This window comes from Pteropus alecto, unplaced genomic scaffold (assembly GCF_000325575.1).
Source record: "Pteropus alecto unplaced genomic scaffold, ASM32557v1 scaffold3, whole genome shotgun sequence".
In the NCBI taxonomy this organism is placed as follows: domain Eukaryota; kingdom Metazoa; phylum Chordata; class Mammalia; order Chiroptera; family Pteropodidae; genus Pteropus; species Pteropus alecto.
Window position 1 is genome coordinate 38256600 of NW_006442484.1, and position 17890 is coordinate 38274489.

General features: G+C 34.0%; 1 protein-coding gene across 3 annotated transcripts in view; it reads right to left on the reverse strand.

Annotated features, from left to right (window-relative positions):
* Positions 1–522: 522 nt before the first annotated feature.
* The window catches only part of TTC21B (tetratricopeptide repeat domain 21B), a 65722-nt gene continuing 48354 nt past the window's right edge, over positions 523–17890 (reverse strand). For 2 of the 3 annotated variants that reach the window (XM_015596750.2, XM_006921149.3), the window contains 7 exons: positions 15274–15424; positions 14912–15073; positions 13239–13434; positions 9393–9617; positions 5865–5985; positions 2173–2240; positions 534–961 (listed from right to left, as the gene is read on the reverse strand). In XM_015596750.2, coding sequence (XP_015452236.1) covers positions 884–961; positions 2173–2240; positions 5865–5985; positions 9393–9617; positions 13239–13434; positions 14912–15073; positions 15274–15424 — 1001 coding nt within the window. In that variant the 3' untranslated portion in view covers positions 534–883. Of the gene's footprint in view, positions 962–2172; positions 2241–5864; positions 5986–9392; positions 9618–13238; positions 13435–14911; positions 15074–15273; positions 15425–17890 lie in introns of all 3 variants that reach the window. The other variant, XM_025039452.1, reaches the window with a different exon arrangement.

The following is a 17890-nucleotide window of genomic DNA, read 5'->3' on the forward strand; positions in this document are numbered from 1 at the left end:
GTGAGAACTGCTTTGCTAGAGTGGTGTTAAGCATAGTAAGGTAAGCAGTGCTTTCACAGTGTGCTTTGTGAGTATCTGCTCATTAAAAATATTTGCGACCTTTCTCACCAGATGTTACAGTTTCTGAAATTACACCAAAGGGACTAGTCTTTGGGCTAAGGTTAAATATTGCTATCAAGGTTTACCTATTTAAACTGATTTCTGGTACTGATTATTCTTAAGATCATATTGGCAGTGAGAGCAGAAAGAATGATTTCAATAAAAGTAAGGAGAACTCACGCTTTATATTTTTCCAAAAATATTCTTCTAGGAAATTCACATTTTCTGCAATACTACTCATTAACACTGCAGACTGCCTGGCAAGCTCACCCTAATTTTGCAAAACGTACCATGTTTTCTGAGTTCCAAGAGGAATACACACTGCACAGTTCTAAAATTTTTATTAAAATATTTTTTCTTTTTCATAAATTATTTACAAGAAAATTTATTCAAATCTTTGAAACAACAAATGTTACAAAAATTTTTGAGAACAATTGCATTTTATCTCCTAAAATAAACAACTCATATTCCTTAGAAAAAAGATATAGGATGTTTAATTACTTAGATTTTAACAAAATAGTCTTTATATAAATGGGTTATAATCTCTACCATAGAGACACCAAATTTGCATGTAATCGAGAGTCAATTAAATAATCCAGCTCTCATTCACCCTCTCCATCAGAAAACATCCATTTGACATAGCATTTCTCTTTATACACAACAGCAGCCTCTGCTGGAGAAAGAAAGTATGTTTCTATTACAAAGTATTAGCTCGAACCTATTTTGAATTGGAAGAACTCAGATTCATTTTCCACTTAACCAACAAACTAAGTTAAAATAATTTTCAAGGTCTTAAAGATGTGCGGGCCTTATCAAGTATATCTTTTCTGATTTTTGGATAAGTTGGATGTGCTTCAAGAACCTGCAAAAACAAAGAAAAAAAACAAATCAAAAGAAGCACAAGAACTTGTAATTATTTACAAGAACTAGAGGACTACAAAACTTACTAGAAATGAGCATTACAGTTGAGATTTTATTGTATTGATTCTGTAAACATAACCACAAATTTTAAAAGTATCATCTGAGATACAATGACTCATTCATATCAATAGTAATTAGATGAAAACAGTAGAATATGAATACTACATGTAGAAAACACATCATATAGAATTACTTCCTTAATAGGGCAGTTGCAGAAAACAAGTATATTCAATGATTTAAAGCATTTTATTAAATTTAGTTATGTATGCATGATATTTAATAATCCCTTAGAATTATTTTTAACTAGGAACACACATCACATTTATGTGGAGTGATTCTGAAACACAAATTTGTAGGACTACTGAGTCTAGGAGTAGGGAGATATTTATTAAAAAAGAAAAACCAAAACTCCACAAATGATTCTCATGTATAACCTTACTTCAGTGTGAAATACTGGCTTACAGAGAGATTCAGTAATCAATAGCAATCACTGAGGCCAAGAATTTACTATAAAGATGCTGAAACAGCTATTTGGAATAAGGCACACTACACAACTCTTTTCTAAGGAGTTTTTCTTGGAGCTAACAGTGTTTAATATAATGCCTTATATGGAATATCAATGGGACAATGTATACATAAAGAAACTACAGTCTCAACCTGAAACTTAAAATGTTTGTCATTTTAGTAAGGGATCATTTAGTAGGAAACCAGTTACACAAAGGTAATCAAATGACTTCTAAATTACAGAAATACTTTTCATGTCTAATTTATAAATATGAATTTTCTAAAACCAGACTTGGATACATTCACGAGAATGTTTATTCAGAACAATGATCTGGAGAATCTATAACAATGCTCAAATATCTTCTGATAGAAAGACTATGTTTTATTTAACATGTTTCTCCTCTAGACTGTCTTTAAATGGATACAAACATTTTATTATTTGAGGTCCAACTAAAAACATATGTTTGATTTAAGTAAACTTTATAATTTTCTAAACTTTGAAAACTGACCATCTCTCCAGGTGTAACTGATAAGTCATTTAAGTAAAATACTACATCCTCTACCTCTATTCACATACATCTTAAGATTAACTAGACATAGGAAATTGTGCATCTGAAAACTTTTAAGAAATTTAAATTTAAATGTTACCTGGTGACATACGTCAATTGCATCCACATATCTTTTTGCTTTTAAGTAATTAAATGCCAGTTTGTACCCTGTTAAGACAAAAAACAATAATGGTATAGAACTATTTATAGAGCACACTGCTACTATTACCTCTTTTTTTGCCTCCTCCTTTTGCTCACTTATTAGAGAACTCTTAACAGAAGCTGGTGACTGCACTATGACAGAAATGATGAGATTAATAGAAGGTGGAGTGACATGAAAGGAGAACAGGTAGGAAAGAAAATGAAGTAGGAAAAAAGGACCACAGTGAATATACTATTGGGTAAGAAGACTGTCATCCTATAGATGTGGTTTTGTAACTTACAGATTATAGTAAAATTCGTAATAGGGCAGGAGATGATAACAGCTATTCATTTATACAGTATAGATTTATTTAGCACCTAACACATCAAGCAAACCGGCTCCTACAGTCACAAGGTTTATATCCTATTAGGAAAAAAAAGTACATTGTTTAAGTAATTATGTAAATAAATAATTTCAAAACTGAGATAAATGCTGTGAAATAAAGATACAAGCCAAGTGAGCTATCATAAGAAACCTGACTGGGGAGGAGGCAGGTGTCAGGCAATGTTTGAAGTCTGAAGGATGAGGTATATAACCTAGGCCAGGAAGGAGAGAAGCAAGAACACTTTCAGGCAGAGGGAACTGTACATGTAAAAGACACACAGGAACCAAATGGACCTAGAGAACACGGTGAGAGGGCAGAGCAGATGGGAGAGTGGCCCAGAATAGAGTGGATTAGTCATCAGATATTCCACATCAATGATGAGTAACAATGATCACAATTACTAATATTGAAATGTCACGTTTTGAATAGTGAACATTTAGAAAGTGTTAAGACATACCTAAATGACTGTTGTTTTCCTGTAAGAATGCTATAAAAGTAAGCAAAATAAGGGGAAGACAAAAAAAGTAATGGTGGCAGTGTATGCAATAAAATAATATAACATGATGTAAAATAATATGTAATTAATTAGTTAGATATTTCACTTTACCACTTTGAAATATGAAGAAGAGAAATATGAATGCTGCTCTTAGGCTCTAATCAAAGTACCAAACGAATTTTTAGAATTTCAAACAAATGTTTGAAAAAGATAATTGGCTAATGTAGTCTAGTCATCTGGTAGTAAAATGTAAGAAATAAGAATTATCTGAAATTCATAGTATTTGATACACACACACACACATATAGAATAATCCTAGATGAAAACAGTAAGTCTCAGAGAGGAAAACTCGATATCATTACGAAGAAATTTTAAAAAGGATTAATAGTAGAGTTCATGACATTTAAAAAGGAAAACAATTTAAGATGTCATGCCAAACATACTTTATATGAAAACTAGAGCCAAAAACCCTGTAGATTTAGGTTTTGGTTTCTGGCTTTCTAACTAGCTTTGAGACATTAGGAAAGTCATCTGAGCTGTCGATTTCAAGTTTCCTCATCTAAAAATGGGGATAATAACTCTTTTCTCTTTTAGTATAATTTTAAAGATCAAATGAAATACTCATTGTGAAATGCTTTTAAAAATTTTAGTGTACCATGCAAATGTTAGCCATTTTTTTCCTGTGAAAACACTAAATTAGAAGCACAAAATTTTAATGGTGGTAGAAACTTGATAGATCATCTTGTTCAAAACATTTTATAGAGGAAATAAAGGGCTTGAAATGGCAAAGAACATGTGCACTGCAGCTGCATTATACCTGCCAAACTAATAAGAATTCATCCTGATGTAATCAGAGAGAGAGGAGGGGAACACTTTCATTATGACAATACTCAAGGCTAAATCCTATGGAAAAAACACAACCATATTAATGATAGCCTGACAAGTGCAAAAATGAAATGCGATATTAACATGGCAAGGCAGGTTTAGGGTGTTGGATGCAATGATAATGTTAAGAAAGAAACTAAAGAATTAATTGAGAACCTCAGAGAAATGCTTACTTAAGGAGAACACAGAAGAACTGATGAAATCGTCTATAAAATACACAGATGACACAATGAAATAACTAGTGAGTTGGAATCTCTATATTTGCTGAAGTCTCCCAAGAAATAAAATATTTAAATAATTTAGCTTATAAATGTATTCCTCTGTGGAATAAAACATCAAAACTTTAAATATTTTAAGGATTTTATGGAATTCTCATTTTATAAACTGACTTTATTCTGTAAGATGCACAACACCTGAGAAGGAAAAATACTATCAACAAATGTAGGTTCCTCTGTTCTACACAAGTCTAGTAAAATAAATGACACTATAAAAATATAAGGTAGGGGAAGTCCTGAATTGATAGCCCTTAGTGTAAAGATGACCTATCTGAATGCAAATTAAATGATTCCATACTGTGATGTGGCTGCTAAAGAGACAGATGTCATCTAAGGCTGAATTAACAACTACTAAATGCCTAATTTAAAAAAAATACCTTAGTTATAAATACATTTAGTTCTTAAAAATCATACTTAGGAACTTGTTCATTTCTGGTGCAACAGTCAGGAGAGACATGGACAAATAAAAGACCCTTTTCCAAACTAACTGGCCATGGAATCTAATCTCTTCACATTTCTTTCTCTCTCTCTGTCGACCCCTCTTTCCCCTCTCCCTCCCCCTTGCTCTCCTTCACTTTCTCGCTCTCTCTCTCTCACTATTTTAGAGTTTTCAGGAGACAGCAATAAGAAAGGTGAAAGACCTCAGAAGCAGGTTTATGTAAGAATGGACAGGTAAGTGAGGATGGCTTGAAGAGAAACGCTTAGGAGACATGACAGAAGTTTGGAATTAGAGGGCCATTATATGTATTTCAGATGCCACTCATATCTGTTAGAGTAGTTGGAGACTAGCAATTTTCAAACTAATAGCCTACCACTGGAACAAGATGATGTTTCTAGGTGCTCAAGTGAACAAATGCTTCATGGTCAAATTATTGTGGGAAATATGTCCCATCTGTGACATCTACCACAATATACTTTAGTGTTTAAAGGCTTGGGGAGTTCTGCAGTAAAGAACCCTGTAGAACTTGATTTAATGCAATGTATTTCTAACTTCCTTGACAATGGAACGCTTTTCAGCACAGGATTATAATTTTGGAAATAGCCGAGGGTAGATGGAGAGAAAGGGGCAGAATTAGATTAGATGTCCTCCAAACAAACAGAGACTCATCGACATGGACTACAGACTAGTGGTTACCAGAGAGTAGGGAGAAGTGGGAGGGGTAAGGTAGGTAGACAGGGTAAAGGGGGTCAAATATGTGGTGACAGAAAGAAATCTAACTATGGGAGGTGAACACAGTGTAAATATATATATGCCTTATTGTTAAAGTGTACAGCTGAAACTTATTGGATTTTGTTAACCAATGTCACCATAAAATAAATAAATTAAATAAATAAACAAACAAACAAACAAACAAATAAATAAATAAATAAATACAATTAGATTAGATGTCCTCTAAGGTGACTGAGGACAAGCTTGAATATCAGGAAATTACACTTAACTATTAGCAGCTAATAATCTATTATGAATACATAATTTATTTTTCAGAAGGACTGAGAAAAGAAGTTGGCTCTTAATGAGTATTTTGTTCTTCAAAAGAAAGTCAAATGCATTTCAATAAAGATTTACAAATAAAACCCAAGTTTCCTATGAAAACCAAGTTAAACTCACCTACTGATGGATTTGTCTGATTGCCATGTTTCCATGCCATTTCATAGTTTAGGGCAGCATCTGTATACGCTTGTTCTTTTTCCATAATGTACCCCATATATTCATAAGCTTTGCAGCAAGACTGGAGAAAAATGGAAGATGTATGAATGGATTAAACTCGATAGCACTAAGATTTTATGGGGTACTTATGACTACAGAGGTCAACCACATTAATTCATTTAAATGGCACATAAAACAATGATTTTCGACCTTGGCTATGGAATCAAATCACCTAAGGGACTTAATAATTAAGATTCCAATCCCAAGACCCCACCCTAAACCTGCAGAGGCAAGGGCATTTACATTTTACACATATACATGTACTTTTTATTACAAATAATTTCAACATATACAAATATAGAAATGATAATAATAAACACTATGAACCCATATCTTCAACAATTAACTCATAATACTATTACACCTCTACCCTACACACTCGTCCTTCTGTATTATCAGATAAAAATACTCAATTATTGTATCATTCCACCCATAAATATTTTAGTACACTTCTTAAGAAAATAAAGACTTTCTTTAAACATAACCACAATCTGTCACACCTAAATACAACTCCTTGACATGACCAAATATCCAGTTACTATTCAAATGTCAAATGGTCTTGATATCATTTTTTGTTTGTTTGTTAGGATGAGGATCCAAATAACACCCACACATTGTGACTCGTTAAAACATCTCTCAATTTTCTTTTGATTTAGTACTTCCCTCTCTACCTCTCCCTTTTCTTGTAACTAAATGTAGCAGAAACAACATTTGTCCTAGAGCTTCTTACAGCCCAGACTGAGTTGAAGGCGTCCTCGTAGTCCTTATTGTGACATATTCCTACGTCATTGATATTTCTTGGAAATTGTAATTAGACCTAGAGGGTTGGATTTGATTTTGATTTTGGGGGAGAAAGGTGAAAAATCCTAATAGAACAGTGCCCTGACAAGCCGTGTTGAAGCCTGAGGCAAAAGGGAAAAGTGAAACCCTATGTGTACATTTTTAGGTACATTATAATTGCTAATTTTTTTCTAAAATGTTAAATTAACTATTAAAAATTGAAGAATTAACAAGTGGATATATTAAAACATATTATTTTAAGTTTGAATATTTTATTTATATCCCAAAATTTATTACAATTTTATTTTCTTGACCTTAATATGCAAGAAAATGTCAATAATACTTTCATTAAAACCATTACCCATTGAAACATACAAACACTGATATCGGGACACACAATTTCCCTTTTGCTTCAGGCTTCAATATAGCTCAGCACAACACTGTCAGATCCTATCTATTTAACATTTTGATATTTGCTTTAAAAAAACATTGCATTAAATTATTATTTATCTTGATTACTACAATGAACTGAATGTTTGTGTCCCCTCCAAATTCATATGTTGAAACAAATCTTAACCTCCAATGAGATGGTATTAGGAGGGGAAGTCTTTGGGAGGAAATTAGGTCATGAGGGTATAGCTCTCATGAGCAGGATTAGTGCCATTATACAAGGGACCTCACAGAGTTCTTGCACCCTCTTTATTGCACCATGTGAGGATACGATGAGAAGCTGGCAGTCTGCAGCCTGGAAGGGGCCCTCGCCAGAAACCAGCCATGCTGGCGCACCCTGACTTGACTTCGAGCCTCTGGAATTGTGAGCAACAAATTTCTATTGTTTAAACGCCACCCAGTCTGTGGTACTTTGTTATAGCAGCACCGACTGACGACGATAATTACTGAGATTTTAAGTGCCCTTTTAAATTTTGGACCCAAAGTGAACGTTTCACTTGTTTCATCTCAGTCCAGCCCTGTCATAGATACCGTGTTCTTTGATCAGGAGGCACATAATATCTGATTCTCTTTTTGTGATGTTATACCTATTCATTAACTCATCAGGGTTGAAAATGGTGATATTCTATCATACCTTTTTCATTTATTAGCAGGAAAACATCTATAATGAGAAATGCCTCCTTTTCCACTATTTTGTTACCTAGTAGTATAGCTCACAAAGAAAAGGAAGGATAAATGCTTAATTCTTTACTTTTCTTGTCTGTTTTAGAAATAGTTCATTAGCATATTTCAGTAGTGACCAATTAGGTTTATTTTCTCTCTTGGATATTTGGAAAATCATAGATTTAAACATATTTAGTGTGTTTCAATTCACTGCGCTTCTTATTTTTGATGATATTTAAAGTGTTTCAACTTTGGCTAGTGGGAGTGTCTTCAAGTTGGCTCCTGAGCCCTTAATGTGACCCTAATCATCTTGGATAGCTTCCTTGCCATCTGGTATGACAAGATGGTCTAGTGTCATCTTGTACATTTCCTGTCCCAGATGTGGATGATCTCCATTTTTTAATTACATAATTCAAAGTTTCTAAGTTCTAGTTCCTGAATCTTATGCTTCTAATATTGACAAGCCTAATTGGCAGGGCTAATGCTTCTAAAGTAGCCATCATGTTCAAACATGCAATGTATTGCTGTCAGAGTTCTGGCAAATTGAAATTCCATCTGCATTGAAACCTTAATTCCCATGCCATCTTGCTTAATCCTACACTTGGCATAGAAGGGTCAGCTGATTTGCAATTTTGATTTTCCAAAGTCTATTAATGAGTACTCTGTTTTTCAGGGCCAATTTAACTTAAAATTAGATCTATAAACTGTAAATTGATAAATGGCTTGATGTTATGATTTAGGTTTTTAAAGTTCCTAGGAAAGTAACTTAATAGTATCAGATGATCTCTTTAATAAACAAATGATGCATTTTGTAATCTAATTTGCTCAAAGAGAATAAAACATCAATTTTCTGTGATTAAGATTTGAAGTAACTGATATGAATCTATAAAGCTAGAGATTCCCAAGTTTCTAAGTTGCATACAATTATTTCTCAACAAATAGTAATGAATTTTAAGCTTAAAAAATGTTTTAATAAAACATCCTTTTTATGTGATTTAACACCAAAATGCACTGTTAGTAAAGAGCCTTAAATAATTTTAAGGACTTAAAGATTTTCAATTTATACCTAAAGATAAGGACTTTTTATTACACAAATCAAATTAAATGCCGAAAAGACTTTTTCCCACAAAATAGATTATGCACAGTGGATTCTAACAATGTGGAAATGGCATGCAGCTGCAGTAAATTCATCGAGTGTGTCTTAATAGAGGGACAGACGTCCGCAATTAATGTTATTCTGCAATTTTCATTAGTTCTGAGATGATATGGGTAATCACAAGCAAACGCTTGACATTCCAAAAACACTTTCTGTAAGTAGGGCATACCACAGCTGAAACTTGAAACTGCATAAATCTTTTTTTTATTTTCAAGGGTAAATGGCTTATTAATGTTAATGTTTATTTCCTGATTGTGGTAAGAATAAACATTTAATTTTCAAAACACACAGGAATCCTTAGAAATGAACCAACACTCTATAATAACCTATTATAGAATGCTTATACAATGGTTAACAATTTTTACTCTGCAATCACCTACCCTATTATGACGCAGGCACCGTTTTAACAGTTCTTCTGCCATGTCGTACTTTGCTGACTGAATATAAATATCAGCAAGTAGCAGCCAACTCCTCTCAAAGTCCTCAGCATCGATAGGATTCCAGTTCATTTTTGCAATCCGTTTAAGCTGGTTTCTGGCTCTTGGAGTCTGTTTCAAGATCATGTAAGCTGTTGCCATTCCCAAAAGTGCTGGAATATGATCCTTCTGTAAGAAAACAAAACTTTAGACCCCTAGATTCACAAACGTGAATAGATGGCCAATGTTTAAAAGGAAAACTCATAGAAAGTAGCAAGTGCTACTTAATATAAGAACTGGCCTGTGGATTTTATTTCTGGCTCCATGCAGGTATCTGTCATTATTTAAAACAGACATTGTCATTATTTAAAACATCAAGTAAACTCAAGCTGCCATGAATCACCACACAATTCCAGACAATTAGGGTGACTCAGTCTTTAATGGGATTGACTGGCTGTTTTGGTTTTGTATAGAAACAGAAAAAATAAACAAAATTCTTTTTCAGTGTAATCCTAATAGGACATTGTGTTTTAAATTTAACATTTTGGATTCTTTGCTCTTTCATCCATAAAACAGGAATAACAAACAGGACGACTTACCTGCAGTGATATTCTTTATCTATAATGACTCTATTGCCCTTTTTCTCTCTCTTTTTATTTTCGTTTTATTCAAAAGCCTCTTCTAAAAAAGTTCATCCAATGAAATGTTATAAATATGGGTATGCAATTAATTAATCATATAATTGAAAATTATATGAAATAAATTTGTCTTAAAATATGCTTTTAGATTTGGAGTCTGTAGCTTCTTGACAGTGTCTATAAACCACGATGTCCTTTTAGACAGAGTTCAAAGTCAGAATATGTCATTCTCTGAAACCAACGAGCTAATAAGAACTAGCATAAAATGGAGGCCATTAGTGATCGCTCCAGTAAACCAACTTACCTAAGCAATAATGAGTATGTCCCTGATAAAGCTAGGGTGCTTCTTAAATTTCAGCAGAGGGCTTGTGATGCTTTCATAAAGAAGAAGCCTTCAGTTTAAAATACAAATAAAAGATGAGAGAAACTGTGATTTAGAAATTATAGTATCATGACTAGAACAAAGGTGCACTGTAAGATAGAAAGTTTGAGTAATTAATAAGGAAAAGGATAGCAGAGTGGTAAAATGTTCACTGTCCAAACTGATCATGATTAGAAGTGAGAAATAACCCTGGATTTGAGACGGGTGACTCATTAGTGCTGGATGAAAACAACTTTTAAGAATATAAAATTTCCTTGGTTCCAACTTTATATTTATCACTAAACTTCCAATATGTAATTTTTTTCATTAAGGAATGGCAAAAAAGGTTTTATTTGAGTGCTAGATCCAACCAATTGGTAGCAAATTCTGAAGACATGTTCACTGAGCTCCACCCTTATCTTAGGTGGGCTAGAGAGGAAAGAAAATAGAGACCGGCCATGTATCTGTCAGCTAGGTCCCAGGAAAGCCTAAAAGAAGGGTCCTGTAAAAATGTCCAGACCTGTTCACATACTAAAAATATCCCACACTACACATTTAAAAATAAGTTCTCTGATTTTAAAACTATATACCTCAAGTTTGATTAGAATGAAACAATTCCTCACAGATGGATCACTCCTGAGTGAACTGAAGGTTTCTAAAACTGCAAACCTGAGTTCTAACCCCAGCATTAGACTAACAATGTGTTTTCTGGTACAGACATCCTAAAGCATTCAGACAGCTTCTCTCACACTCAGTCATTCTAAGCTACAACTTTAGATCTCAAAGGACAATATAGCTATATTATAAACAACATACTTTTATGGTTCAAGGTGATAGGATAAAAGCAGGTGAAAAAACTCTCGAGTTTAATGTATTTTCCACCATTTCCTCCCATGACTTCCTGTCACATCCCTCTTTTTCAATCAATCTGAATGCTGCATGGTGCTGTGAATATACCTTATGCTTCCCCGCCTCCCTGCCTTTGTTCCTATTTTCCACTTCACATAGAATGCACTTTCCCTATCTCTGCCTGTGAAAATGCAATTCATCTGGTTCTTCTTTAAACATACTTTCTCCACAAATGGGTCTCCCAACTCTCCTTATACTGTTGCCTACAGCATTTTTATTTGCTAACTCTAAGACAGAATTGTCATAAATTTTGTTTTGTACTACAGTCAGTATGCTTGTCTCATCTTCCTTGGATTATTAGAAACTTGAAGAAATGGGCTACATCTGGTTTATCTTTGTGATTTCCACTATGCTTAGCACCCACTGGCTACTTAATGAATATTTACCATATTTAATATATGCAGCCTATGAGTTAAATGAAAAAAATGCAAGATAAAATTTGTTTATGAAACTTCAGTTCATATATTAATCTTTGGATAATCACTAAACAGATGTTAGTATATTAACAATCACATATGTAAGAATGTTAAAAATATAATGAAATAATGCAGTCTCACGAACACAAAAAGTGACATATTCTTTCTAGGAAACAGCTGTGATGTCACTGCTGTTGGTGTTCTCTCTCAAACCTCAAAATTTAAACTCTCTTTAGTTATATGATTTAAACTTAGTTACATGATTTAGTTACATGATTTAAACTCTCTTTAGTTACATGATAGAAAGAGAAAATTTGGTAGCTATGACACCTTACTTGAAATGGTGCTTCATCATGTTCTTATAGATTTTCTTAGACTTACATGACAGACCTGGTTCTGGTCTCCGTTTAGTCAGTACTGTTATCCATCTGCTGCCACATAGCCAATTCAACTGAGCACAACCCCTGAGAACATTACTTCAATGTCAGCAGAAGGCTCTGCTCCAAGATGTTTTGCTGTCAATGCTACCTTGCTGTTTTGTTCTAAGAGTGGCTTACAGTGATAATAGAGCACCATATAGGATACTTTTACCCAAATGGCAATGGGAGTTGTAGGTTTCCCAAAGTACCTCCAAGGTCCTAGGAGACACAGGGAAGGGGACATAGTAGGGGTTTTTTGGTAGTTTATTGCTACCACTATGACCTCTGCATCACAAGAAAACACAGCAAAAGTCTATAAATCCTCTGAGAGACACAAAATTATGAGTTTTCAGTAGCTTACAACATTGATGAGTAGAAGAATATGAAAGCTAATGAGTCTGCTCAGAACTAGCTATTGCCAACTGCTGATGGGTTGGGTGCCTAGAATTCCTTCCTTAACATCAAGTAATTGAAATGTGGCACTGTGTGAGGGAAGTGAAAACAGAATACGAGAGTATAAAGGGAGGTGGAGCCAAGTGGGGTGAAGGGAAAGCCTTTCATATAGTAATAGTAACGATAAATTGCAGGGGGCCATTTTTGTTGCTAAACTTTTTCAGTTACTTACATAACTGAATTGTAAGTTGTCAGTATTGATCTCACTTAGCTTTAGAGCTGGAAAAATTTCAAATTCACATAAGCAAAAAGGTGAGCTAAGAAGGTAGCTAGGTGTTTATTTCTCCTTAGTAAGTAAACTTAGGCTACATCCACAACACAGATCTTCTCCAGAGGATAAAGCCATTCCCTTGAGAATTTATGCCCTTTTGAAGAATTTCTTTTATTTATAATTTGCCATTCTAATAGTGACAAATATATCAATAATACATCAAAGCAGTAACAGTATCTCCCTGGAAACAAAGTACATTGTGTAGAACTATGCCAAACTATATATCTAATGTTTAATAGTAGTTAAGTAATTATGTTAATATTCAGGAAACAAACAACTAATCAAAATACATATCTCTGTACTACCACGGAAAGATAATATATGAAGCTGAAAATTTACTAACCTCTGATGTTGCTATTTCGGTGAAGGTATTCAATGCTTGCTCAACATTAGACTTCTGTTTGGTGGCCATTAGGCAATAATTTTCCATTACACGAAGTTGAACGTGACCCTGAACAGTCTGGGGTTTTAGTTCTTTAAGGAGTTTTTCTGCTGTTCTCACTGCTAATTGCACAGACTCTTGCTTCTCAGTTGAATTACTGTATACAATTAAAAATAAATCTCTTATTTCTATTACTCATGAAGTAAAATTCATTGAGATTAGAATGAGCTCTAGGGTAGGTTTCTGTGTAGGTTTCTTTTTCTGTCACCAATTTAAAAGTAATCCTTTTGACGACTGCCACTCATTCTCTTCTAATACAAAGTTAAGCACATTCTCTTCTAATACAAAGTTAAGACTGCCACTCATTCTCTTCTAATACAAAGGTTATGCTTTTTAAAAACAAAATTAATATAGCCTTAAGAAAACACCATTAAACATTTATTCACTCGAGACTGAAGACAAAATTTGGACAATATGCACAAGTGGTAAGAATGTTCATTTCAGCCAATGTAAAACTAGAATTCAGAATAAGTAAAATCATACAAATATCAAGCGGTGTAGTCACTCAGAAAATGAAAGAAATGAAACGAGGGAGCAAAAAGTAACTAATATTGTTGAGGTACCCACTACATGCCAAGCACTGGATTATTTCAGTTAATCTCTGTTGAATGTATTTTATATATGAGAAAACTAAGGCTCAAACAGGTGAAGTGATTTGCCAAAGGTCACATAGCTAATAAATGATAAACCTGAGATTTGAATCTAAGTTTGTCAGACATATAAAGTATAATTTACTTTCCTCACCTAGCTGCCTATCAGATGCTCAGAAATTATATATCTGTCAAAAGGTTGTAAATTTCAAGTGCAATGACAACTTAAATATGTGCTAGCATTTTTCTTATTTTTTTAAACATACATCTATATATATGTATGTATGTATGTATATGTGTGTGTGTGTGTGTGTATGTGTGTATATATATATTGGTCACAGTACAGTGTGTGTGTGTGTGTGTGTATGTGTGTGTATATATACACACATACACACACACACACACACACACACACACTGTACTGTGGGCAATTTAAAGAGAGGACAAGCAACAAACACAATTGGATAGAAATATAATCACTTACCAGATTTGTACCACAGTGGCTAAGAGCAGGAGCTTTGAAGGAAGGTAAAATTCAGTCCAAATCTTGCTCCCACCATTTACTAACTCTATCACATTAGACAAGTTAAGTCTGAGCTTATTTCACAATACTGTTATAGGGAATAAATAAGATAATGCATGGGAAGTATATAGCACAGTGTATGGCATATAACTACCATTTATTAAGGAGTTACTATTATTGTGTGAATAATTTTTGCCAAAGTAATCAAATTCTTCAATGTATCCTACTTTCTACAGAGGAATTATGGGAGTGTCCTCATAATGTGTTTTTTCTGATTTAGGAAACTTCCTAAATGTGTTTCATGCTTGTTTTAGAGAACAGGTATTCTAGTTATGATTTTTTTCATCTGACCTTTCATTAGCGTTATCCTAGAATTTAGTTCTCTTCTATAAGGTATCCTTGTTTTTTTATCCTCAACAAGTGTTTTTTTTTAAAAGGGTAATTAGTCAAATACTACTTACCCCAGGTCTCCATCCAGATTTTCAAATACTTCACCTCCAACAGTTTCATTATCTGGATTCAAACAGATTTCTATCATATTATAAAGGGAATTTTGGCCCCAGTCACTATCTTTCCGAGCTTTATTAAAATGTCGAAGGGCATCATTTGGTTCTCCAGTATACCTTGTTAGATGTATAAACGAAAAAAAAATCACTAATTTCAATCACTGACTACAAATTTTTGTTATGTATAATCTGTTTGGTAAGTAAAATTATTAACATGTTTTAAAATGTAGATGTTTTTTAAAACAAAGAAAAGCTTATTATACTTTATCCATGATGAGAAAAAAAACTTATGAAGGATTTATTTGTAAGAGATTTACCAAAGATATAGTCCTTTACAGTACTGATATCCTGGCTCCAATTTTGCTCTGGAGTTACATTTCTCAGCCATTAAGAAAAATCTTGGAACATCCTCAAGTTTTCCACATCTTCTTAGGAAATCGATTAGACGAGACAACGTCATATAATTATCTAGAAACAAAGAATATTTCAGCTATAGACAACATTTTATATCTTTTGTTTTGATGGTTATAAGCCCACTTCATTGAAGTATAGTTTACTTCAAATGAAATACAACTTAAATATAAGCAGAGGAATACCTTAGGAGTTATATGTCCCTAAAGAGACTGGACAATCTATCAAATGATAGATTTGTGGATCATCTATCAAATGATAAAGGTTCGGCTGGTCTGATCACAATGAGAGAAGGTTCTAGATAGGCAAATATATAAAAAATGTAGCTTACTTTTCAATTGTTCCTAGAACTAAAATCTTCTAGAAACAGTGGATAATTTAAACTCTAACTACAAAATTCAGGGAGATTGATTTGACTGCACAGGACAAGTCTATCTCTGAGACCTCCTCTTCCATTTACTGCAGTAAATAAGAAGCTGAGAATAGTACATTTTGATTATAATGTTTGGGGTGGGCAATCAGAAATCTTACTCCAGTCTTTCTTTATTATGTGCAAGTACCTAACATACTAAAAACACTAGCTGACCAGTTAGCATAGGACTCAAAGACTTGGAAGTGTGGTTGCGTGTCATTTCTGGAGTACGAGTTCCTTATACGAAATTTATAAATAATTCATTTTATATCTGTTTATAAACAGTCCAAAGAGCCAGTCTATCAAGCCAATTTTACTATTATCTCTTAGGAAAAAATGCTAATGCCAAGTAACCTGGGTGAGACAAAATTCACATGACAGATGAGGGTTTCTTCATATCTTACATGTGGGGCAATACTGCTATGGATGGCTTAAAAATATTCAGAAGGGAAGACGGCTGTTTTTTAAAGAAACCACGTTGGATAATTTGCTTAGAGGGATATGCTGCAATATAGGAACAGCTTGAGATAGATCGAATGAAAATATTATATACAGCCCCTTCAATGGCAATTCAGAGAAGGAGAAGGAGTAAAATAGAGTCTAGAACCCAAGGTAGAAATGGCAGGATAAAAATGACTTAGGCTTAAAGAAGTAAGAGTAAGGTTTGGGCAACGGAAGTAGGAAGATAGGCCCATATTTTGGTCTCAGAGTAAGAAGAAGAAGTGAGATCATAAAATAATTAATAGCATTCTTTTAAACAATACCTGAGTATAAGCTGGGACAGACAGGGTGAGAAACAAAACATGGCCTAAAGTGGTCCAAAGGTGGGAGGAAATTTAAAAAGGTAATAAAAATAATAAGAAACTAAAATGTTGATGTTACCATGAAAACAGGACTTTTTGCTTTCAATCTTTGCCCTAATCAGGTGTATTTTATTTATAAGTAGAAAGTGTTATTCTTTAAAGTCAAAGTTTTTTTAAAAGCATCAGTAAATACAGCATGTAGAGTATATCTGATTCTTTGAGTTATCCTACTTGATGCAGAGCCATTTCTTTGTTCGCGCTGCCCTAACGAGGCAGCTCCGACTGCACGTGGCATCATCCCGAGACGAAGGAATTAGGGTTTAGGAGAATTCAATGACAGCTCTAGAACTTCCTCTGAGATTTCAAACTCTTTTCAGTAATACATGTAAGCAACACACACTACTGTTTCCATCTTCCCTTTTTTACCTTTCTCTTATCTCCTTCCCTTCCTACTTCCTTTCCTTTTCTCCACCCACTCTTCTTTCCATCCAATATTTATTGAGCACCTACTTGCCAGATACTATTCTAATTCCTGGAAACACAGCAATGAAGACAAAGTTCCTGGCAATTTGATGCTTATGTTCTATTATTTATAATTTTTGTTTTGTTTTATTTACAAGGGTGATATTAAAAAAAAAAAAAAAAGAACGAGGAATGGAGCATACTAAAAGGTGTTTTCGATACAAGATGGCTAGGGAAGGGCACTCTCCAAAGAGGAATCAATGGAGAAAAACAGTGAATGAAATGGATCAGCCGCCACATGAATATTTGGGAGGAGCATATTCCAGGAAGAGAGAAGAGCAACTGAAAAGTCTTAAGGCACCACTCTGTTTGAGCTGTTGCCTACATCCACTATCCCTATCTCTTTCGTTATCAGAATCCTGATTTTGTTCCATGCAGCACTGTGTTCAGCTAAAAAGATGGTACTTCTCACTCTCTTGCAGCCATGGAGGTGCTTCTAGAAAGCGTTTTTTAAAGAAAAAAAAAATGATGGTTCACTGGGGAGGCATGCCCTTTAGCCTACCTCCGCCCCTACCTACCTCATGGAGATCCCAGGACATTAATAACTAGAGCTGCAGTAGCCGTCTTGGACCATGAGCTGATACTTAGAAGTTAGGCTCGTGATGGTAGAAGAAAAAGAAGAATTCAGGTTTCCTGATGATAATGGAACCTCAATACATTCCTTGCATAATCTACTTTTAAATTTTTTACATAAGAAAAAAAATGAAAGCCATAATTATTTAGGCCACTAGAATTTGGGGGGAGGGGTTGCTACTTTTAGCTGGAAGCATTTCTAAATTATGTGGA